Below are 22,956 nucleotides of genomic sequence, written 5' to 3'. Positions count from 1 at the left end.
AGAGGCCTTCTGCTCCTTGCGGACACGGGGGCAACTGGCCTGCGGCAGCAGAGAGCTTCCTCCAACACCACGGTCCCTGTTTTGGGGGACCCCTGTTCTGGGGGAGCAGGGAAGCGCAGCTTGTTCCCTGGGCACAAGCAGCCTTACCCCACCGCAGGCTCTCGGTGCTGCTCCCTGTTCCCAAGGCTCCGCTGAAGGAAGCGTACGTCACGCAGAAGTGACACCCACGCAGAGCCAGCCTCGACACCCCAGCACAGCGGAAAGAAACCTGCCTGCGATAAAACAAGTTGCCACAGTGACTACAGAAAGGCAAATGCCGACTTCTTTATATGTAAAACTTCTCTTTTTTCAATAAATGACTAGAAAATAGAGAATGAAATCAATAGCAGCCTTTATCATTAAGACATAGCTTTTCTGAGTTTGAAAAATTACACCATTAAAACCAATTTCCACCAGAGAATTGTCTTTAGTTATAAACATCACCACTATTTCTAGTTTTAGTAATACATATTCCATATGTAGGAAGTGGAAATTGATTGAATGAAAGAATCTTGCAAGAAGTGTCATTTCCAAACTAATACTTAAGGCAAGAACTTTATTTTAATACAACACAAAAAGCTTTCAAAAGATCTTGGAAACTGACGCGTGAGAAAGAGACTACAAACAGTCAAACCCACACATCAGCAGTAAACTTAATGCAAGAATAAAAATGAACAAAGAACCTGGCTGAAAAGCAAGACCTGCCTGTTGCTGAAGGCACTATCTTGTCCTGTGACATGTATTCCAAATCTGCTGGACTGTAAAAAACCATACCTTTAAAATATGCCATCAGATGCCCTTCCTACACTCAAAGGACATGATTATTAGTTCAGTTGCTACAAAAATGTAACCGTACAACTCCTGCATTTAAGCAAGGCAAAGAGCTGCCTGCAGATCGCTCCCATGCTGCTGCAGCGAGTGATCCAGACAACGCTAAGCCTTGAATAACCCGCCCGGCGGCCGCACGTCTTGGTCGCAGACGTTGTACAGGGCCCCCGTACATACTCACAGATTACGCTCTGACACAAGCCTTTCACAGCGCAGTGTTTGCTACCGAAATGCCCAAGTGTGTTGCTCCCCCAGAGCAGCCTTGTTTAAGGCCTCACTACGAAGACTCTCATCTAACATCAGGGCAGCCACAGGTCTCCCTCCCTGCTTTATTACTTCCTTCCCCCTCCCCAGAAAATTAGATCACAACTTATTTTCAAAATGTTTTAGAAAACCCAGTAAAAACAACCGAAAAAGCAATATATACAAGGCCCAGAGGCAAGTTCAGCACAGAAGTCACATTCCTGTATATACTGGAAGGAGAAGAGCACGGACCAGACTGATCCTCCCATATTTTTTTGGAGCATTATGTCATCTTGCTTGCAAAGCTGCCAGGGAAGCCACCCACTTGCACCGTTCCCATCATGGCTGGTGGTGGCCTACACCACCTTACCACAGCCTGAGGAGCAGCCGTCTTCTCCCAGGAAAAGAGAATTTCACGACCAGCAGAACTCTCCAGGAGGAAAAGCTGCCTGGATGAAACTACCCAGAATTTCTCGAGGGCTCTGGCTGATGCACAACAAAAGACACACAAGCCTCAGCACCGAGCACTTCTGGTTCAAAAATTCTTCCGTCTTCTGGGACTCCCAGCGGAAAGGTTAAAACCGCAGGTCTTATTTTAAGGTTACAGTAGAGACATCCATTGCTAGGTGGAAAGACCTCCCTGTAGCACAGCTTAACGGTTATCCTTCACCTCAGAAAACAGCGCTGTGTGTCACACTATCTCAGTCTTGATCACGCATGAATCTATTGCTTTGTTGCGCAAGTCAACAGCAGATCCGTTTCTCCAGGACTGTTCAGCAGCTGCAGCGACCTGAATCGTCCACAGAAACTGCTCTTTGGTGATCGCTGGGGGCTCCTTGCCTGCAGGGACAGGGACGAAGCGCTGGCTGAAACCCGCATTATCGCCTGCTCTGCCTCGCAGCACATCACCCACCATGGCATCGCTCTTCAGCTCCCAGAGCTGGGGCCTCTGATTTTAAAAATAAAGTTTCTGCCCCCTCCCCTTACTGCCCTGTGACCAAAACACCGCGTTTCCCTCCATGCAGCCAGCAGAACAGAAATACTTTGATTCCTCCTGGGTAGCCAGCACGCTAGGTGAGGGTCTCTTGCTGTTACAAAGGGCTGCTGTCTTCACAAATGGCAGCAAGGTCCAATGTAATTTTCCCTCCCAATTTTAATTTCTTCTCAGAACACAGTTTCAGATCAACACTCCATCCCTCACCCGTCTCACTGACTTGGAAGTAAGAAGAGCAGCAGCCCCCCCAAGGAAATAGTCATTAATTTTCATTTACTGAAACGAGATCAGCTGTTCGCATTTTCACCGAACTAGCCACTCCTTCGGAGGGTGACCGCTCCACGCATGTTTTTTCCCAGCCACGTGCGCTGTTGTGCTCAATACGCATCTGCTGAGAACATCAGGGTTTGTTCAGGGCAGCAGACCAGCCCGTGAAACCCCATGTTTGCTCACAGGGAGCTCCCTCAACCACCTGCACAACGCTGGCTTTCACTTAACCAGGATGAATCTCTCATTCCCAGTTTTCACACCGACTCGTTTCTTTGGGGGATTCCAGCCACGCAAACACCAAACTGCAATTGCTATTGGAACAGCTTCCAAGGGAAGTTTTCCCTGAAAGCGAACCCAGAGCAACACTGGTCGTTAACGCAAGCTTCCTCCTACCTTTCAGGGTTCTCAGAAAGTGTCGGAAGAGCTCCCTGTGCGCATCCCTGTAGCGATCAGCTTGGGTCTGTGAATAAATGGACACGGAAGTGCCATGCTCCGTAATCCCCAGGGGATTCTGATTATCTACTCGTAGCGTCCCTCGAGAACCGTGAACCTGCAGGGAAGGCAGCAAACAGGAGAGAAAGCAACGTTTTTAATTTATTGTGCTTTCCATCTTAACACCTGGCTAGTCTAGAAAAGCCCTGGTTCATACAACCAAGAAAAAAGTAGCTTCTAAAATTAGGAGTTACACCGACATACCCCCTTGTATGGCTCAAACGCGACAGAAAACACCAGGTATGCGTTGTGGTACAGTGGCTTCTGCTTATGCGATACCTTCACTTTTCTTTTTTTATTTTTTTTTCCACCTGAGCAGAGCTCCTTTCTTAAGTATTTAACAGATATTACTCCCCAAATCCAGCCCATGCATCTGTTATAATTCATGACTTCAGAGGCAAATTGCCTGTAAATTCCTGAATTTATGCTTTTCTTCCCCTTTAATATCCTTAACCCCTGGCTTGCTATACACCTGAGAACACCTTGGAAAGGCAACAAATGAACTGTGCGACAACATTTCAGCCTCGGGAGAGCTGACACCAGTTCCTGCTCCGGTATGATTGCATGCAGCTCATAACCCCAACAGAATACGCGTGAAAAATCGGGGTAATAGAAGAGAGAGCAGACTGTAGGTTACACAAACACAAGCAATCCCCTGCTGTTGTGGTACAGAGGTGTTTTGTGAAACGTGCTTGCAGGTGCAGGCACAACATGCAGCGCCCCACATGAATGCATACAGGGGAAAACTTGTGCTGGCCTGCAATGTCGCGACAGACTTAAAAGTAAGAACGCACCTCTAGTCTGTGATCACAGCTTCTGGTGCAGTGCTGACTGATGTCCAAAGTAACAATTGCTCCGCTAGGAAACTTCATGCTGACTGCTACAGTGTCTGCATCCTTCAAGCAGGCCATATCTGAATGACAAAAAACAGGCACTTGTTCACACCAGGAACAGCAAACCAGCGAGTCCTACGACTACAAAGTGTTCTTCTCCCGTTAAGAGGCGACACCGGCTCTACAATACCTTCAGGCAGGAAGCAACGGTGACAGCAAAGCGCTTTCCGCAACATACAACAGCTGGTTTACCTTTATTGGCACTTCTGATGGAGGGCAACAAGCTCTGCAGAAAGACACAGCCCCTGGGCCTGCACTCCACCTTCCCAGCCCGTGGCTCTCCCTACAGAAGGCTTTTGCTCCTTCTTCCAAACACATTTGCCTCCACAGCTTATTACAACCGGGATCAGGCAACTTTCAGCACGTAGCTAGAAAGAGCCAGATGGTACAAAATCCTCCCCAGGGCATTTTGTTTGTTGCATTTCAATGCTTCACCATACATTATAACATAGCAGGCTACACCTTCTAAAACAGCCAGTCAAGGTTGGCGGCAGCTACAATTACCTTAATTAAAACTTTGCATTTCCATTTTAAAAATGGCAGGTTCCAATTTTATGGTTAGTTTAAATCAGGCTGGTAACCCAGAGCGTGCCCAGCAGCTTGACGTAACGCAGAGTAAATTCACATCTTTAACTGTGCCGAGACCAACAGGAAAGTGCCAAAGAAATCAGAGAAAGCACAGAACGGAAAGAGACTGCACTGCCATTCTTGTAAGCACAAAGCTTTGCTCAGTGTCTCCTGCACTCTGGTTTTCCACTGGCAAACTTGATACCCTTCAATTGCTGTAATACGGGGTAGAGTTCAACACCTCTACAGCGACCGCTTCGCATCAGCAGGGAGTCAAGACAAGTCAGAAATCATCCCTGAACACCCTGTCTACAGCGACTTCTCGAAACACTTGCCTTATGTTTCGCTAGACTGTTTTTTCAACTGTTCTGTGATGGAACAATTCTGTCAGAGCTACTGTGCTCTTATACACGCTTTCCTTCCAATTTCAGTACTGATGTCCAGAGATAGACAATAACCCATCAACAGATTTATTCTTACCTGCGCAGAACGCATGCCCCAGTGAAAATATTGTATCCAGCGCGCTCTCTCCCAACAACAAACTGATAATATCTATATCGTGTACAGCAGCATTGTAAAAAATTCCACCTGGAAGAAGCAAAATAGGACAGTAGGGTCTCCGCATTTAAAACCCGCAGCCAACGTCGATTACTGAACTGCACTGAGATCGATATAAAAAGCCCCTGATGTCGAAGAAACTAATACTCAAAGCCAACAGAAAAACGCAACCAAAATAAAGACCGGTAAGGAAACGCTCCCCAGAAGAAAACCCACATGGCTTAAGGCTACGCAAACAGGGGACTTCCCACCAGAATACGGGGCAAGATACATTTCCAGTCCTTTGAGAACCAACTTTTCAGAAGAGAGCTGCTCGGTACCTGATGCTTTCAGGAAGCTCGGGGACGCTGCTGGATATATGCTGCTGATGGTCGATATCCGGTGAATCCTCCCCAGCGCCTGGCTGTCGCGAACTTTCTGGTACAAGAACTGCAGCGCCGGGTCAAAGCGCCTTCAAAGAGAAGCGAGGAATGCGGCAGAGCGCTCGGAAGAGGCAGCAGCCACCTGGGGCCGTAACCACCGCGGCACACGAGGCCGACTCCGCGGCAGATGACATGCGACACAAACCCCACCAGACTGACGGGGTCAGACATGGCTTTCTAAGTTTGGTCACTTATTGTTATTATGAATTTTGCTTCGTGCAAACAAGCCTGATATCTGCACTCGTGAAGACAAAGTAGTAACTGTAACAAAGGAATTAAATTAAACAACGGGGACTAAAAGGTCCAGTGAATTACCTACAGTTCTCGTATACAAAATACATATATATTTGTCCAAGCAAGTTTTATTTGCAATGAAATTAACTATCCTCAGCAGAGAAGCACAAAATGATCACACGTGTTTACTAACCACCCACATCCACTCAGCGCATGGTGGTAAATGCTGAGCACAAATTTAAGGTGGCTTTTTCTTGGCTTTTAGCAAAGCTCCCCAAGTTCCTGCAAGTTTAACCGAGTAGAAGCGAATTAAAATTCATCTACTTTCCTTCTGTTTCAATCATTTAATCTAAAGTGTCCAGACGTAAGGTTACAAGTGGAAATATCATTTTACAAAGATCAATAAATCTGTTCCCATCAGACAGGCCAGTAATTCTAACAAGCAAGTGGAATTTTCACAGCCACACAGTTTGCAATCCTCAAGGTAATCCTCAAGCACCATCCCTTCCAAAGGCGTTAGAAAAAAGTCAGAGGTAAAACGCAGCTCTGTGCAGACCCCAGTGCTTGGAAATTCAATTTGAGCGGCAAGTTAAATAGTGGACGAGGGTCAGCGCGTCCCTAGAGACGGTGCTCTAAAAGAAACTTCAGAAGGTTGCTTGTTCTTTCATTGAAGAGTTACTGTAAGCTTCCACTAGTACTTGCTAACACTCATACTTACGTTTCACAAGGCATCATCTAATTACAGAATGTAATTAGCAAATTGCTGAAAATACAGAAAAGTTACAAAAGAGTTTTCAGTATTAGGAAAATACATTCAGAGAGCAGTCGTCTTCTCTATCTTTTTAAAGAACGTGGCTAATTCACTGTCACCTTCCAACATTATTTCTAGTTTACTGCAACAAAGCTGTCAAACGATGAAAGGCCAGATACCCTCAGGTCCAGACAAAGTATAATACATGCGGGCAGAACTTTCATATGGAAGTCTAAAACGTGAGCAAAGTTTAATGTCATCAGGCATTACTAGACTGAACAGGGTTGCAAACTAAATGCTTTACAACACAGCAGTGAAAAGCAGCCCTCGGTAGCTGCACGCTTAACGTAAGTCACAGATCTGCCTGACCTGGCGGTTGTATGTGCATGAAAAACCAGGAGCAAAAACCGTCCTAAAACCACAGACCAAGAAACCGCCTCAGAGAACAGCACAGCACCATCAGAATATTTCCTTCTCTGAAGCTCCAATGGGCTGCAGCATTTGCAAAACCTTGGAAGGACGGCAGAGACGTGGACCCCAACTGCCTTTGGCTATTCTAAAATAAAGCAATGGAGCTTTCACATCAGGAAAGCTTCACCATTTGAGTTCCACTAGCATCCATTCAAGTGAACATTTATTTTAATCTCATGACAGCTAGATTTTTATCTCCAGTAAGCATGAAGAATTAATCCACTCCAATTAACTCCCAGATGAACAACGTTAACAAGCAGCAGTGAAACTAGGTTTATTTGAGGACAAATTCAGGAGAGCCTGAGGAATCAACACTACTTTCAGGCATGTACTTCTTATCAAGTATAAATCAGAAGAAAAATACAGGTCTTACTTGTAGAATCCGCACACCAACGGTCTTCCACATCTGTCAGCTTCATCAAAACAAGCTTCTGCCGTCTGCCTGTCAAAACTGGGCAGGCTCTCACAAAACACACCTTTTCCTGTGCAAAACAGCAGAGAACACAGGACTGAAGGCAAGGCACAGTCTGCACAAAACGTTTGTAGCTTGCAATACACGTCATGACATTCTAGAAAGCACGTTTAATGAAACTGGAGCACAGCTTTTTGTTTGTCGATGCTGCTACCTCCCTTCTGGCCTCTGGCTGTGGTTTCACCAGCTGGTTACGGACGCCAGGAAGCACGAACGTTTTGACAGCTTTGAGTCCTAGTGCTATTTCTAGGACTAGACACTCTGCATGGCCATGCTGGGACCAGTACAGTGCAAAAAACATCGGTGTCCAGCCATTAACATCAGTGTCAGCAGCAGGCTAATTTATCTTTAATAACGCAATTAGCCTGCACAACTCAAGGGCCGCTGCTGAAGCAAGAGGGCGTTCATGTTGAAAGCCTTTAGCAAGCACACAAAGTCTGCCTCAACGCGTGCTACTGACTACAGAGAAAAGCTGAGCTTGCAGCTGTTCCTCTTACCCGCTCGTAAAGCATCGATTACAATCTTGGAGGCTTCTTCAGGTGGTGAACAAATAATGGCTCCAGAGACTCTGCAGAAGTCAAAAGACAGACCTTCAGTGAAGACAAGGTTTTTACTAGAACAAACAATGTTCAAAAGCTCCTTTTGGTTACAGTTATTTTTGTGACAGACAACTTAAACTTGAGGAAGAGTTAAAAAAAGATGTAAAACCTCTGCAAGAGCCAGTTACACTATAAAAAGAACTCGATAACCTGCCTCCAAGGATGAACTACGGGATGACACACACAGGTTAAAATGACACACGTGGAATTCTATTGCTTTTCCTGCACCTGAAAGGTCTTTTAAAGGTGTCCTTTGAAAACAAGTTAAATCCTGCTAGTTAACACGCACAGTGAAATCAAAAGTATTTATGTGGTAGACCTGCTGAACAAGTGATCAGTACATCTCGGCTCATCACAATTCTCTGGTTTCCAACACCAAACCCATCTTCCTAAAAAGCTCTGCCTTTCAGTTGTGCAATGGTATTTCAAACACCAATTTGAGAACCAACTGTAACCACATCACCAGATGTTACTCATTCCGTTCAACTGTAAAGCAGAATGCCACAATCTTTCCTATTTACAGCAACCCTCATTTATCTCAAAGTTTCAAAAGAGCCACCCAAAGGCAGCCAGCTGCTCTGAGGCAGAAAAACCAGTAGGCAGCAGCAAAGCATGTAGTTTGTTGCTCTACGAGAACGGAGAAGAACAAGGGGTTGTTATATTTCTTAACAAAAGTGCCTGCAGCTAAACTCCTGAGTTTCCACCGGCTCTGGGCACACGAATCAAGCCAAGCTTCTCAGGGACTCCTGAAGTACCTGTGGGTAGATGACATCCTACGTGAGGCTTAACCTGCAACAGCCCCTTGGTCTCACTCCGTTCCTACACAAGGGGCCAGACAAGCACAGCCTGGGTCCGCTACAGTGCGGCAGCGTTTTACAGAGAGGGAAGCAAGCCTTGCGCAGAGACACTCGCCCCCAGCCTCGCAGCTGGGAAGAAGCACGCACAGGAGTTAGCGGCAGACAGTACCGCTGATCGTTGAGTGCGACATCAGCATCCTGCTGCCGCAGCACCATGGTGACGGCCAGGAACTCAGCACCAAAGGCACGCTCCACCTCCTCCAGCTGATCCGCCACAACGTAAAGCAAGCAGCAGCCATTTTCCTCCATCAGGCTTTGAAACAAGCCTTTATTAATGAGCCCAATGCCAAAAAGGGCAAGGCCGACACTGTTGCTGTCACTGCCATGCCCTAAGGTGGGCATCGCGCCGTTGGAAGCCTCGGCTGTCGACGGGGTGGGCACGATCCTCATGTGGGAGGTGGCAAGCGCCGAGGGGTGCCTGGCAGAGGTGGAAGGCGTTGGGTCTTCCCTGGGGGTAGCCACACTTGCTGGGGAGCTGGCGGTGATGGGGTGCTGGGGAACCAGCGGCTTGTGGTAGGAGGGTGGAGAGGGGTCCATGCCGTAGCTGGTGCTGGTGCCAGCGCTGGCGGCGAGGATGAAGGACGGCTGGATGAGCAGTGAGGGCGCGTCGAGCTGCAGGGGCAGGCTGGTGCCAATGTCTGGACCTGCAGAGCTGGGGGAAAGAGAGGAGAGTTTGGGGTGAGGCTCTGCACCTCCTCGCCGCGCAAAAGGCTGGGGCCACGTGGTTTCAACCTGCTCTGACACCGGGGGCCGACCAGTGGGGCCAGGGGCTGGGGGACAGCCTCAACCCGCTCTGACACCAGGGGCCAGCCGATGGGGCCAGGGGCTGACCGGTGCGGCCGGGGCCGCCAGCCTCGACCTGCTCCAACATCAGGGGCTGACCAGCGGGGTGAGGGGCCGGCCTCAGCCTGCTCTGACACCAGGGACCGGCCGGTGGGGCTGGGGTAGTCAGCCTCAGCCTGCTCCCCACCGGGGGCTGACCCGTAGGGCCGGGGGTCGCCCTCAACCTGCTGTGGCACTGGGGGCTGGCCAGTGGGGGTAGGGGCCAGCCGACTGGTGGGGCTGGCCTCAATCCGCTCCGACACCGGGGGGCAGACCAGCGGGGTCAGGGGCTGCCTTCTGCCTGCTCCACACCGGGGGCCGGCCGGTGGGGCTGGGGGGCCCGGCCTGGCGCTGGCACTCACAGCAGCAGCGGGGCGCGCAGGCCGTGCTGGCGGAGCAGGCGGCGGTTGCGGTAGTGGCGGCCGGAGGAGAGGTGCTCCAGGATGCGGTCGCGGCGCACCCGCATGGGCAGCTGGCAGGGGGTGCAGTACAGCGTCTCCACCACCGCCGCCGCCTCCCCCGCCGCGCCGCGCTCCAGCAGGTGCCGCTTCACCGCCAGCTCCGAGAACTCGGCCGCGTAGTCATGCAGCGTCTTCTTCTTCCGCCCCATGGCGGCGGCGCGGCGCGGCCCGGCTGCCCCGGAAGCGGAAGGCGCGGGCCCGTTGCCTGGCAACCGGCTGCGGCGCCGCGGGTGGGGGGCGGAGGCTGCGGTAACGGCCCCGGGCCGCTCCCGGCCAGGCCTGCTCCGGGCCTCCCTCGCCGCTCCCGGACCCTGCTCCCCTGCCCCGGGCACTCCGCTGTACCGGCCCCCGGCCAGCTGCTGCTCCAGGCCCGCCCAGACCCCGCTCCGGGCCCTCCGCTGCTCCCGGCCTCCGCTCCCCGGCCCCGAGCCCTCCGCCGCTACCGGCTGCCACTGCCCCGTCCCGGGCCAGCCCCCGCCCCCCCCCCCCCCCCCTCCCAGTGCACCCCCGGCCCCCCGCAAGGCGCCCCCCGCGCCCAGCCCACCTCTCGGGTGTCGCTCTCCCCTCCCGGCGCGGGGATGGAGGGCGGGGGCGCAGCCGCAGCAGCCCCCGGTGAGGGTCTCCGCCAGGCCCAGGCCCCATCGCAGGGGCAGGTGGGGGCTGCCGAGCCCCCCGAGAGGGCGGCAGCCGACCCAGAGCTGTGGCAGGAACTGTGCAAAGCGAAGCATGAGTGCAGCGTGGCCGCAGGTACCGCGTCCAGAGAACACCTTACCCAGCCACCGAGCTCCTATTCTTGTGGTTCTGCTCCTGTTGCCTCGAAAAAATTCTATGTCAAGCTCTCGTGGGTGCAAACCCTCTTGCTTTTCGAGTGGACCTTAAGAGTGAGGCTGAAATGCCACTTGCCGTGAAACCACTTTCTCTCTTCCCCTGGAAGCAAAGCGCATGAGAAAACCCAGCAGGGAGGGAGACAGACAGACAGACAGACACACACACACATACCCCCGAGTGCTTGATTCTGGGGCACCTGGTAGCATTTCAACAAACCTTTGCTTGCTACCAGCTCTAGCGGTCCTCAAAGTAGCTTCTACCTCACACGCTGAAGTTAGCTTTGTACCTACCATAGTACAAAATGCATTATCAACCAGCATCACCGCAGCTGCAGCATTAACCCCACACACAGCCTATACTCAGCCGGTTACAACAGCAGCTCTGCTTATGCTTACCTGAAAAAAGGAGCCGTGAAGCTTTTGACAGGCATTTTGTTTGCTTAACAGCAGTATTCCAACTTGACAGGTACCATCTCTTCCCTGCAAAGACAACTGGAGATCCAAGAATCCCAGCTTCGGAAAATCCAATCTGAAAAGGAAACGCTCCAAAAGAAGCTCAGAAAGCAAGAAAATCAGCTCCAAGCCATGTCTGCCAAGGTACTGCCCTGGGAACATGGTGCCCATCAGCCTGGGGAGAGTGGCGGCAGGGAATTCGGGCTGTCTGCAGCAGTTCCCTGTCTCATAAGACAGGAGGTGCACCTGCGAACTGCAAAACTGAGGTGTAAAATACTTTTTAAGTTTTGCAGCCTGACCGAACAGAAACATGAAGAACTGATGTTGATGATAGAGAAGGAGAACTGCAGCCTTCTACAGGTAAATTTGGTACAAAGCCGCTATAGCAAATTCTTATATTAGCTGCTTAGTTGTGCTTGGTTTAGGCCTGGGGGAGTTCACCACATTAAAAAAATTCCTACTCAATCCAGCAGTTTTAGAGAAAATGCCAAGTAATAACAGTTACCAGTACTGGCAAGGTTGTTAGTCTGTAGACTCTGCCCAGGAAATCCAAGAAGCGTTTGGACCTGATACTGGGAAGAGGCGGCCAAGCCTGCTCACTTTCTTCCTCACGGTAATGGCTTGATTTACATATTCCTTCAGGCTGTTACAGAACAAGAATCCGAAGTGGCCAAGCAGAACAAGCTGATCAGTGAGTTACAGGGGACAGTCCGCGACCTGCAGGCAGAGCTTCTGACCAACCAACACCACATTCGCAAGCAGCAACAGGCCCAAGAGGCGATCCAGAGGGAAGCTGAGACACTGCAGCACAGGTTGCTGCAAACTCAAGTGGCACTGCAGCGCATCACCAGCAGGGTAAGCGTAGCTGCCTTCGCTTCAGACACCTCCTTCCATCATGGGAGACACTTCAACCGTTTCGAGCATAGAATCTGAAAGCTTAGAGACGTTCTTGGGCAGGAGCACAGTGGGAGATGCACCAGGGCAATGCAGCCCTTTGCTCTCAGGGCCCAGCTTCCCTTTGTGGCCAGAGTAGCAGGAAACTCAGTCCATTTGCTTCCCAGCTTTTTGGCATGCAGCTCTTCTGTCACTTACAAAGCAAACAGGCCTCAAATACCAGAAGCCCTTGAGAAACTAGAGTTCAGAACAGGTACCTCACCAGACTTCTCATATCTTTTCAGATTCAGAGTTAACAGGTGTCACCCTAAAGCCAGTTCCTGCAGGCATACGTGCCTGGTAGCAAGTGCTGAGCCCAGTACCTGGGTAAGGGACTCTGTCCACCCATCGTTATCTCAGCAGTTGCAGTGAAGCCTACCCAAACTACCTGTAATTCCACATAAACAGCCTTTCCATTTCGTCACTCACTAGTACTCTCTCCCACAGTGGAATCCCTAAATCCAAAGAGTTGCATATAAAGACTAAACATACCTACTTTCCTTTTTTTTTTTTCAAAAGTCTGAAAGATACCGAAGCAAAATAATTCAGGCTACATTCAGTACAGCAGGCATCCAGCCTCCCCAGGCAGAGCTCACGGATGAGGAGGTGCTGGAGGCAATGCAGGTATGTGGCTCTGCTTCTGGCAGCTGGCAAGGGACTGATGAGGTAAGAGAACACTCTGCAGTACTGCTTTCCACCTAATGCATTTCCACCTCTTTACACACCCCTAATTTTCAGAAAATCATTAATGAACGGATGGAGTTCTATCAGATGCTGAAACAGGAAGGCATCAAGGTCCCACCACTCTAAAGCGTCAACACGTCTACTTCATTGCCTGCCAGCGCTAAGGGAAGGAGAAGTCCTGCAACGTGGCGCCTTGTAACACCTGAGAGGCAGCCCCAACAGCCTGGTGAGAATACATCACCAACTTCAGGCCCCTGCTCCTTGGCTTTGAGATGGTGACTTACTAACAAATTAAAACCCTTTTACTAAAATAAAGTTCCACTGGAATATCTAATTCTTTAATTGTTTAAACTGACTTAGAGCACAATTCACTGTAAATCATTGGTACGTAGAAACATTCAAGTTCACAGGGAAGCTTGAAGCAGTACTAAGGACTGCTTGGCTCCAAGCAGCTAGAAAGCATTACGTCACCATTTTTGCAGTATATAGTAGCTGCTTTGGCAAGTTGGTATAGTTACATGGCTGGAAATTTCACCGATGCCAAAACAAGTGACAGTGACAGATGACTGCAAGAACCGTTTTATTTTTCCATTCAATATGCAAGTCCCAACACATGGATGTATTTGACACAGTAGCTAGAAGTTCAGTCAGAGCTCTGTATCATTTTTAACAGAAAAAAAGTCCATCTGTAGGTCACCCTGGCTTACAGCTTACCTGTATGCATACAGGTAGTAGCCTGGATGTAAAAGTCACCCACAGATCACCAAAATTAGAAGTGCTCAAACTAGTTGTCTTTTGGAAGGTGTCCCCAACGCTATTCATGAGGGAGTGTGACAGAAAGGGAGTGTGAAAGACCCTCCAGGAGGGTCTTTCTGGGCAAGTGTGCTTGTATTCTAGGGAGACCTGGAGCTTTAGTAGTGTCAACGTAAGGCTGCATTAGCCCTCTGAATGGAGCTGCACTTCACGAGCAAGAATAAATTCAGTGCTCGATCAACGGTAACGCAACATGTACACAACAAAGTCACTACAACTGGTATTTCCACTAGGATGGATGATGGCATGAAAATGCACTGGACATAAAAACCCCTACAGCCAACTCAACTGGCTCCACTTAAAAATGGAAGTTGTGTTTATCTCCGAACACAAACCCCATCACTTTAATCCTCAAGTTCTCACAGCAACTGAATTCTCACAATTACTCCAGATATAAAGATAAAATTATGCAGAGTAAGATGTCAGCAAAGTAGTTTTGCAAGCTGTCTTCGTTTCACTGCTGTCACCTACTGGATTTCTCTGTTTAGCTGCCAAAATCGTAACTCAGCTGAAACGTACCAGGAAGCAATAGTGACCTTGCAGGAAAATATGACTATACTCATAACCACTAGGACATTGTCATGATTTTCTCTACAAGTTAATTCCTTCTGACTTCCAATACCTTCTCTGCCTTTTAAGTTCACATTTGAAGATGCTGTTCTCCCTACTTACTCAGAATACTGATGACTTTCTATTAAGGCTAAAAGAATGCAATACGTCTTGCTGTAGCTTGATCAAACTTTCAAGTTTTTACATACCCAGGCAGGATGTACTGCATCTTTTCTTTAAAATAACCAAACCAACTCACTGCGCACAACTTGCATTGTTGAATATGGGGAAAAAAAAAATAGAAGAAGAAAATGGAATAATTTTCTGAGCTTTGATAGCTGCTAACGTGTTACAGTCAGAAGAGAAGAAACTGTGGTTAGGTCAGTTTTTGAAGGATAAAGTACTTTCAAGTTCCCATCTGTGTCCACCACTCGAACCTGCTCCACTACCAACGGAAAATTCATCGGCTGTACATTTTGGCTGGGGTTCAAATTCACTGGTCCACAAAGAGGATCAGATTCGTTATCCGAGCCAGAGTCTTCCTTATTTTCCAAGGTAAATCTGTTCAGTTCTGCAATTTTCTGTTAAAAGCAAAATACAGAAAAGAAGATTAATTCTGCGGCTGAGGCCTCACAGCAACTCCAAGTTGCTTCCAAGGTGTGGATCTTGCCAGCCTCCGGGGGAACTTCTCCATGAAAACATTCTTCAGTGGGTTAGAATCCTTTAGGAAACCAAAAGGGCTTTTGATGTGATCACTGGTGTGCTCTCCAGGAGGTTCTGCTCCTCTCAGCAGTTTAATTTTTTATGTTTAACACAGAACTCAGGCTTTGTCAAAGCACAAAATTCTGAGCACCGACAGCCTGCTGTGGGATCACCACTCTTAGCACATCTGAAATTCTCTCTGTTACTACCTTGTGTCAACTACACAAACCAGTTAAGCCTTCACCAAGGTGTTCTAAGGGGTATGTTAACCGGACAGGAAAAGACACATGTATCTTGCAAAGTATCTGACGGCATGCTATCCTGCACTTGCCATATGGCAGGTTTTATCTTTTTCAGTGAGGAAGCTTTACTGAAAATAAAAATATGTTGAATGGCATTTAATGAGACTGTCCTGCTGCTAATACAGTATCTGAAAGGTAATTCTGCAACAATGACAGGACCAAGCAAGCTCACTGTCAGGCAGGCTGAGGTGAGAATTCTCCCTAAAGGAATTTATTGGCAACAACTGAAGCCATAAGATTGCTAACAGGGCAAAGGTGTTCAGAGTATAACCATAAGTTTCCAGTTGTGATAACACAACATTATTTACCCTGGTGAGCTTTGAGGGTCGGGATACAATAATATAAAAGCCTTTTGCAATACAGCAAGAACAAAGAGTAACTGAGGGGGAGGGAACTTCTCAATACACATGAGCAATTAAACATTTTGCTAAGAAGCACACCAAGACAGAGGGATTATTTTCCTGAACTACTTACCAGAATTAGCATGTCCATAACATCTTTACATATCTGCAAACTGGTATCGCTTGTCACCTCCAGGAATAGATCACGGGTGTCCTTTCTAATCTGTGAGAATTTCACAGGAAAAGCAAGTAAGGAGCCAGAGCTACTCACCCACAGTCACTTGGCAACATTTCAATACACAAACTGAATGACAGGCCAACTCAATTTGACCAGAGGCAAAGCGCTGCCTTTCTTTATGAATCAAAAACATATTCCAGCCCTTCAATAAAGCCTTATCTGCAGAGGCAGGCTGATGCCTTTGGAACAGCTTGCTGGACCTCAACAGATTTACAAAGGTAAAAATGTCACTCCAAGATCCATCCCAATCTGACAGTCTAGCAGACAAGATGCAGGCTTTGAAGATTTGTATTTCGCATGCAATCACAAGTTTCACAGAACTGTGCCTATCTTTGAATCTGGAGGTAAGTATCTCTCAACAGAAAGAAACACTGTTTAATTCTGATTAACGTACTTCCACTAACAAGGAGTACCTTTGTTTTCTCACTGTTGGTTATTGGAGGGAAAGAAATCACAACGCCTTCGGCGTCCACAAGACACGGGTAGTTATCTTTGCCATCCAGTAACTGGAGATACCTGCCAAGAAAAAAAAAAAAAAAAAAAAGCAAAAAGTGGGCAACTGAAACAGCAGCTGGACACAACAGCAGAAAATAGCGACAAAACCGAAAGAGTGTGCTCCTCATCTACCATGCAGCAAAACCAGAAGTCAAGAGCAACAAAATTCAGTAAAACTGTATCACGGCAGTAAGGCTGAAGAAAGCCACCGGCTGCAGGAAGTGATGGGCTAGAACCACGAAGTAACTCGCATTTCAATCTCCACTCTGTCAAAACAGATAGACATGCTCCTAGTGCTCTCAGAGATCCAGTGCTCAAACAGGAGTACCAGAGTCCGCTGCCTGGTTCTTCCAGACAGCCTTATTTTCCCTCTTACCCACCAATACACAGTTCTCCCATCACGTACTTGGCAGATTTCTCCAAGCTGTACGAGAGATGGATATGGGCGAGGATCTCTGCACGAGCAGTAAATGGAACAGGGCGGCGCTGCACCCCGCTTCCTAGTTCATCTGTTACTACATGCAGATCTACTGCACCTCTGATTTGCTTTGTTTACTGCATGTACACAACATACACTTCATTCCTCTTCGTTCCCCTTCTACTTGTTATTCTAAATATTATCCGTCACATCTAAGAATAATTCGTATGACAAGAATTTACTCTTGATGCAGCTAGATATAAGACACTCATCACCCTTGTTTCACTCCAGGTCACTCTTTATCCGTTAAGTTCAGCTCAGTGTTTCTCATCCTAACTCCTGGAAGCTCGTGCTGGGTTTGTCAGCCCACCACCATTACAGAACATGCTTCATGATACATTTGAGCACATTTTCTTCAGTGCTGTTTTTCCAAAGGCATATGAGTTACCAAAATTCACATGAATAAAAACATAAAAGATGAGTATACTGACTTGTGCAGTCCAGAAACATTCTGACGCTTCTTCTGTTTCCTCTGCTCCTCAGCTTCTAACTGCAGCTGACGGAGAAGATCCTTTGCCTTGATCTCCTTTCGACCCAGGGGCATTATCTACACCATACAAGAAAACATTTCAATTTCAGAGCGACTCGAACACCAAGGTTATTAAAACTCTCCTGTAAGCGAGTCAATAATTAAAACCATACTGCTGTATGCTTCTACATGCTTCTTCTATGCTAATGCTTCTTTCAGCACAGAAAAACACTTTCTATTCACAGAGACCAGTATGACCACACAGAGTTTAAACCTTTGTGTGAGCTACAACATCCACGTGAAGAACAGGCTCATTCATGGGTACTAAACTAGGCGTGGACTGTTTTCTTAGCCAGTTCCTTTACTATCATTACTTACTGAATAATGTGAAAACCTGCTGTCTCCTAACAGAAGCCATGAAGGAAAGGGTCTGTAAGCCATCAGGAAAAGGAAGAATTTGTTCCTGAGGATCAGGCCACGTGCACAGAGCAGTTACAAACACAACATGTCTAGAGAGCAGAATGCAACAAAAACATTAGGTCAGCCCCAAAGGGTCAGAGTATTCCAACTGTTCGGTCCTTCAGCGAGATCAGTTCTGGAGGCAGTGTACTAACCGACACAGCGAAACAGGCCTACATAAATAAGGATAATGAATTTTAAGTATTGTTTTTATATTCTGGATTGAAGTGACAGGTACCATCTAAGAGCTCGTCACAAAAATGCACTGCGAGCTTGGGGGGGGGGGGGATGGGTGGGCGTCCCTCCCTCTTTGAAAGCAGCAACAGAGACAACTCAAGACCGGGTAAACCAACAGAACCTGAATGCATTTTGATTAGGTTACCTCGAAGGCTGCTGCCACCCGAGACGTGCTCACACAAAGGGGCACCCGCTTTGCTCTGTGACACTCCAGGCACATCCTAACACATACGGACCTCCGGGGAACACCGAGGTGGTGACACCGCAACACAGGAGAAAAGATCAACACTGAAACACCAATACCTCAGTCACCCTAAGCAGAGGCACATGTTAAATGAGATCAGAATGCTTTTAGAGGGGGGGAAAAAAAAAAATCTGCATCTGCTTTCCCTGATTACTCTTCAGTTCTCGGGCAGACGCACTCTGAACTGGTGCTGGAGTAATACTAGGTAGCTCTGTGAGGCTTGTTCAAGCAGGCTTTGTTACAGCAGGATAACAAGAAAATGAGTACAGCTTCTAAATTAACGTTCTTGGAATTAGTTTTCTAGGATCTATGGGTAAGAAAAAAATTCTTTCTGTTCTGTACAGCTCCAGAAAACAAAAGGAAAAAAGCAGAAAGGCCCACCAATGCCATGGCCCTACCTTCAGTTTATCAGGAGGCTGAACGTCATATATCAGAGGACCTTTGATCAACTGCAAGTCATGGGTGGCAATCGTGGCTGCTGTCCTCTTTTCACAGATGTCTTCGTGCAGTTTAGTCTAAAACATAAAGAATGCCATCAAAATACATCAGAAACATCAACATGGTATCTTCCTCCTCGGGTTCAGATTATGCTGTATTTCCCATTTGTAGCTTTACCAGCCAGTCGAGTAACCCTTTTGCACCAAATGGAGACCTCCTCTTCACCCGCGAAACAAATCTGTCTGAATTACAACCCAAACGCAAAGACAGCGAAGCATAACACATGACGTATTTCTTGACTGGGAGATAAAACAGTTTTGAATCAGAAAATCACAAACACAAGAGCCTTGGGATCAGAAAGCAGGTAACGCCTGCCATCTAATGGACCCGCACGCCAGCGGCGAGCCCGTGGCTCGGGGACCTCCACTGGAAGGCCGGGCGGGTGTTTTAGCAGAGGGCAAGGAACCGGAGCCAAACCAGGGCACTTCTAACGCAGCGTGGGTTTAGTATTAGCTGTCAACAGGTTCTGCAGCACTGACAAGCTGTCGTTACAGAGGCAACGCAAACGTGCATGTGTTTGCCGCCCTCTCACAGTAACATCCCAGCTCCTATCAGGTTCTTCAGGAAAACCAGCGTTGCTTTTTCAGGACCGGCCAGGCGGCACGCTGGGGCCCAGCTCCGCACCACCAGCCGTGGGGACCCTCCCCACCAGCCAGGGGAAGAGCCCGCCCAAATTTCAGAAACTCATCCGCTGGAAGGAGCCTAGAACGGTCTATTTCCAACTCTGCCAGCACCGTTCTCGTCGCGAACACGTAACACAAGACCGCAGCAGTTACCTGCACAGACAGGAACCTCTTCAGAGCGTTTCCCGGCTTTAAGTTCACTCCCTTCAGCACGCAGCAGACGATGAAGGGCCGAACGTCTTTGATGCCCGAGCTCGCCTTGACCACCAAGGGCGCCGGGTTGTCAGAGACGTGCAGGACCTTCACCAGCAGCTTGGCTACCTCCTCCGGCTCGTCCTGCTCCCCGTCCCCGCCGTCCTTCTTCTGGTGCTTCTCCCTCTTCTTCTTCCTGGCCTCCTCCCTGGCGCTCTCGGCCTTGCCCTTCCCGCGGCCCCCAGCCCGCAGGTACTCCAGGATGGCCTTGGTCTGGCAGCCGTTGACCATCTTCTCCAGCCGCTTGTCCCTCAGCGGGTTGCCCCTGAAGTTGGCCTCCTTCAGGCGGGGGCAGTCGGCCAGCGCGGCGGGCAGCTCCCTCAGCTGGTTGTTGGCCACATCCAGGCTCTGGAAGGGGACACGGACGGGGCGGTCAGCGGGGCGGCGGCGGCGGGGGGCGGGCGGGGGGCGGCGGGCCCGCTCCCACCTTGAGGGCCGGCAGGGCCGCGATGTCGGCGCCCAGCTCCGCCAGCTCGTTGTCGGCCGCCTCCAGGCGGCTGAGGAGCGGGAAGGGCCCGCCCGGGACGGCGCCGGCCGCGGGCAGCAGCGCGCCGGGCAGCACCCGCAGGCGGTTCCCGGCCAGCAGCAGCGCCTGCAGCTGCGGCGCGGCACAGGCCAGCCCCGGGCCCAGCTCCCGCAGCCGGTTGCCGCTCAGGTTGAGGCTGCGCAGCTGCGGGAAGGCCGGGGCGCCCGCCGGGGCTCCCCCCGCGCCGCCCAACGCGGCGGGCAGCGCCTCCAGCCCGTTGCCCGAGAGGTCGAGCAGGCGGAGGGCCGGCAGCGGCCCGCCCAGCCCCGCGCCCAGCCCGGCGGGGCCCAGCGCGTTGCCGCGCAGCACCAGCGTGTGCAGGGCGGGCAGGGCGGCGGCCAGCCCCGGGCCCAGCTCCCGCAGCGCCGCGCACCCGCTCAGCTCCAGCGCCTGCAGCAGCGGCAGCGCCAGCAGCTCCGCCGGCAGCCGCCCGCCGCCCGCCGCCACCCGCTCGGCCACCGCCGCGCCCGCCAGCGCCAGCTCCCGCCGCCGCTCCCGCGCCGCCGCCTCCAGCTCCGGCCAAGCCGCCGCCATGGCGCCGCGCTGCGCCCGCCCCCTACACGGCGGGAAGGACCGCCCCGCCGCACCCGCCCCGCCCCCTGGACTGCGCCCGGCCCGCCCCGCCCCGGCCCCGCCGCCCCCGCCCCGCCCCCGGGACTGCGCCCGGCCCGCCCCGCCCCGGCCCCGCCGCACCCGCCCCGCCGCACCCGCCCCGCCCCCGGGACTGCGCCCGGGCCGCCCCGCCCCGGCCCCGCCGCCCCCCGCCCCGCCCCCGGGACTGCGCCCGGCCCGCCCAGGCCCCCCGCCCTCCCCCCCCCCGGCCGCTGCGCAAAGAGCCCGGAGCCTCCGCGGTACCGCCCGGCCTCGCTCGCGGAGCAGCGCAAGGAGAATAACGCCGCGTTCCACAGCGGCCGCCGGTCCCCTGGCAGCGCTGACCGCTGCGGGGTCACGCACCTCCCCAGCTCACCCGGGGCGTCGGAACCGCGTCAGCCGCAACCCGAGCAGCCCCACCGGCCCTCCCGGCAGGCGGCGGGGATGGAGACAGCGGGGCTGACAGCCCGGCACGGCGGGGAGCGAGGGATCCGGCTGGAGAGGAGCCCCCGGGGCGGGGCCCGCGGGCTGGGCTTCGTTAACCATCTCCCGTCGCTGCCGATGGAAGTTCCCAGCCCAACGCTTCGGGGATCTCCTGCCGTGAGCCAGCCCCGCGGCCGTGCGGCGTTTTGGCTCCGGAATATTTCGCTGGAGACTTGGTGGCACAGGAGCAAACCTCCCCCTGCTTTTCACGCTGCTGTTTGTTTTGCCGCCGCAGAAAACACAGGTTGTTCGTTAAGCGAAAGGGAGCAGCCCTGTGAAATCGTCCTTGACAAATCAGCGGGGGTAGTTACGCTCAAAGAAGGTCCTCCCACATCCTAAAACCGCCTCCACTTTCTCAAGTCCTTTCCCATCTGTACCATTGGAGTTGCTATTATTACCTTTATATCTCACTTTAGAAGTGCTTTTTTTAAAAACTCCAAAGATACCCAACAATCTCAGTGAATGTTTCATACTGAAATATTTAAACTATTTATTTAAAACATTGGCTTAAGAGCTGTTCTGGATGTGAAAAAAACTTGCAAAGCCCTTAAGAGGCAACGTGCTGTGCTGAAGCCTATGCATTTTCCTTTTAAAGGAAAGGTCCTTTTTGACAAAAGGCTCTGGCCATGCACTTCTCTTGCACACAATTCCTGCTCCTTCGGGAAGTGAGGTGTGTGGTGAGGAGAGGGAAGAGGCAGGAATCTCCTACAGGACAACGTCTTGCAGTGAAAAAGCTGCGGAGAGTCAGTGCGTGGGTCCCTAAGGCGGAACTGCCCCGCGCTGCGATGGAGCAATGAGAAAAGCAGCTCCGGAGCCCACTCTGGCCCCAGTGACTATGGGGGAGACGGGCAGCCCAGGCATGGGGCAGCAGGAGAGCATCCTCGGGCACCAGCGTGGGAAACCAGTGCTACCCATGGGAAAACGCCTGCAAAGAGAAGGACTGTAAGTGTCTCGCATAGCCCCCAGCTCTTCTGCTACTCAGATCAGTCAGCACCAGGAAATACGACCCCTCGCTGTAATTAACAATGTTTGGGGGATTTTTGTTTGTTTTGGCTTGGTGGTTTTGTTTTTTAAATCATGTGTTAATTTTTATTTTTCTTTTAAAAAACATGTCTAAAAAGCTTGTCCCATAATGTAAAATAGAAAGCACGTATCCTGCTACGTGCAGGATGTAACTGGTTATTTTAATTACACCTGGCTTGACTGGGTTTGAAAGCCATTGGTTGAGGAGCAATGGAGAGCTGCATTTACCAGTTCAATATACATACTACACTGGCCCACACAAAATACACGGAGGACCTTTGCACATGGGTGGTTTGTTTGGTTTTCATTAAAGTTGCACAATGGAAAGCTCACAGTTCTATGTCCAAAAGGAAAAAAATACTCTGGGCAGCAGCTGATGAGCCCACAGTCCATTGCGCATGCTAATCTCTGAGCAAAATCAATGATTATTTTGCTTGCATATCAGGTTCTCAAATAGGAATCTGTGTCACTAAATAACGTGATTTGAGTTTCATGTTACAGGAATTACTATAGTAGCAATAAACATACATACATATTTATTAATAGTATGTATATTCCTAACATATGCATATTTGTTGATATATATATATTAGGAAGGGTTAAAGAAACAGTTTCTATAAAGACTTTCAAAATACAAGCACACTGATCTGCCTGCAAAACTCACAAGCTTGTAGGCAGGCTGCACACAAACTATAAAAACCGCGTATTACAAAACCAGTGGTGTATATACAAAACAGCACCACAAATGCACTCCGTGGTAGCC

General features: G+C 50.3%; 3 protein-coding genes across 4 annotated transcripts; 1 reads left to right on the top strand and 2 right to left on the bottom strand.

Annotated features, from left to right (window-relative positions):
• Nucleotides 1-563: 563 nt before the first annotated feature.
• Nucleotides 564-10,445, bottom strand: LOC106631068 (myo-inositol 2-dehydrogenase-like). Its single transcript, XM_055704793.1, has 9 exons — nucleotides 9,875-10,445; nucleotides 8,800-9,342; nucleotides 7,732-7,802; nucleotides 7,136-7,244; nucleotides 5,205-5,335; nucleotides 4,807-4,914; nucleotides 3,661-3,779; nucleotides 2,768-2,924; nucleotides 564-1,950 (listed from the first exon to the last, which is right to left on the bottom strand). The coding sequence occupies exons 1-9, from the start codon at nucleotides 10,120-10,122 to the stop codon at nucleotides 1,802-1,804; spliced, it is 1,635 nt and encodes a 544-aa protein (XP_055560768.1). The 5' UTR covers nucleotides 10,123-10,445; the 3' UTR covers nucleotides 564-1,801.
• A 60-nt stretch (nucleotides 10,446-10,505) lies between these two features.
• CCDC27 (coiled-coil domain containing 27) lies at nucleotides 10,506-13,282 on the top strand. 2 transcript variants are annotated; one of them, XM_014278781.3, is made up of 6 exons: nucleotides 10,506-10,720; nucleotides 11,267-11,397; nucleotides 11,539-11,613; nucleotides 11,896-12,108; nucleotides 12,706-12,810; nucleotides 12,925-13,282. In XM_014278781.3, the coding sequence occupies exons 1-6, from the start codon at nucleotides 10,552-10,554 to the stop codon at nucleotides 12,994-12,996; spliced, it is 765 nt and encodes a 254-aa protein (XP_014134256.2). In that variant the 5' UTR covers nucleotides 10,506-10,551; the 3' UTR covers nucleotides 12,997-13,282. The 2 variants fall into 2 exon arrangements, with proteins under 2 accessions (XP_014134256.2, XP_055560772.1); XM_055704797.1 differs by having other exon boundaries at nucleotides 12,706-13,282.
• Nucleotides 13,283-13,433: 151 nt separating this feature from the next.
• On the bottom strand, nucleotides 13,434-20,646 carry LRRC47 (leucine rich repeat containing 47). Its single transcript, XM_055704792.1, has 7 exons — nucleotides 19,998-20,646; nucleotides 19,472-19,918; nucleotides 18,596-18,712; nucleotides 17,220-17,335; nucleotides 16,229-16,331; nucleotides 15,711-15,800; nucleotides 13,434-14,813 (listed from the first exon to the last, which is right to left on the bottom strand). The coding sequence occupies exons 1-7, from the start codon at nucleotides 20,628-20,630 to the stop codon at nucleotides 14,574-14,576; spliced, it is 1,746 nt and encodes a 581-aa protein (XP_055560767.1). The 5' UTR covers nucleotides 20,631-20,646; the 3' UTR covers nucleotides 13,434-14,573.
• Nucleotides 20,647-22,956: the final 2,310 nt, after the last annotated feature.

Source organism: Falco cherrug, chromosome 3 (genome assembly GCF_023634085.1).
Source record: "Falco cherrug isolate bFalChe1 chromosome 3, bFalChe1.pri, whole genome shotgun sequence".
NCBI lineage: Eukaryota > Metazoa > Chordata > Aves > Falconiformes > Falconidae > Falco > Falco cherrug.
This window is presented reverse-complemented; position numbering and strand designations above follow the sequence as displayed.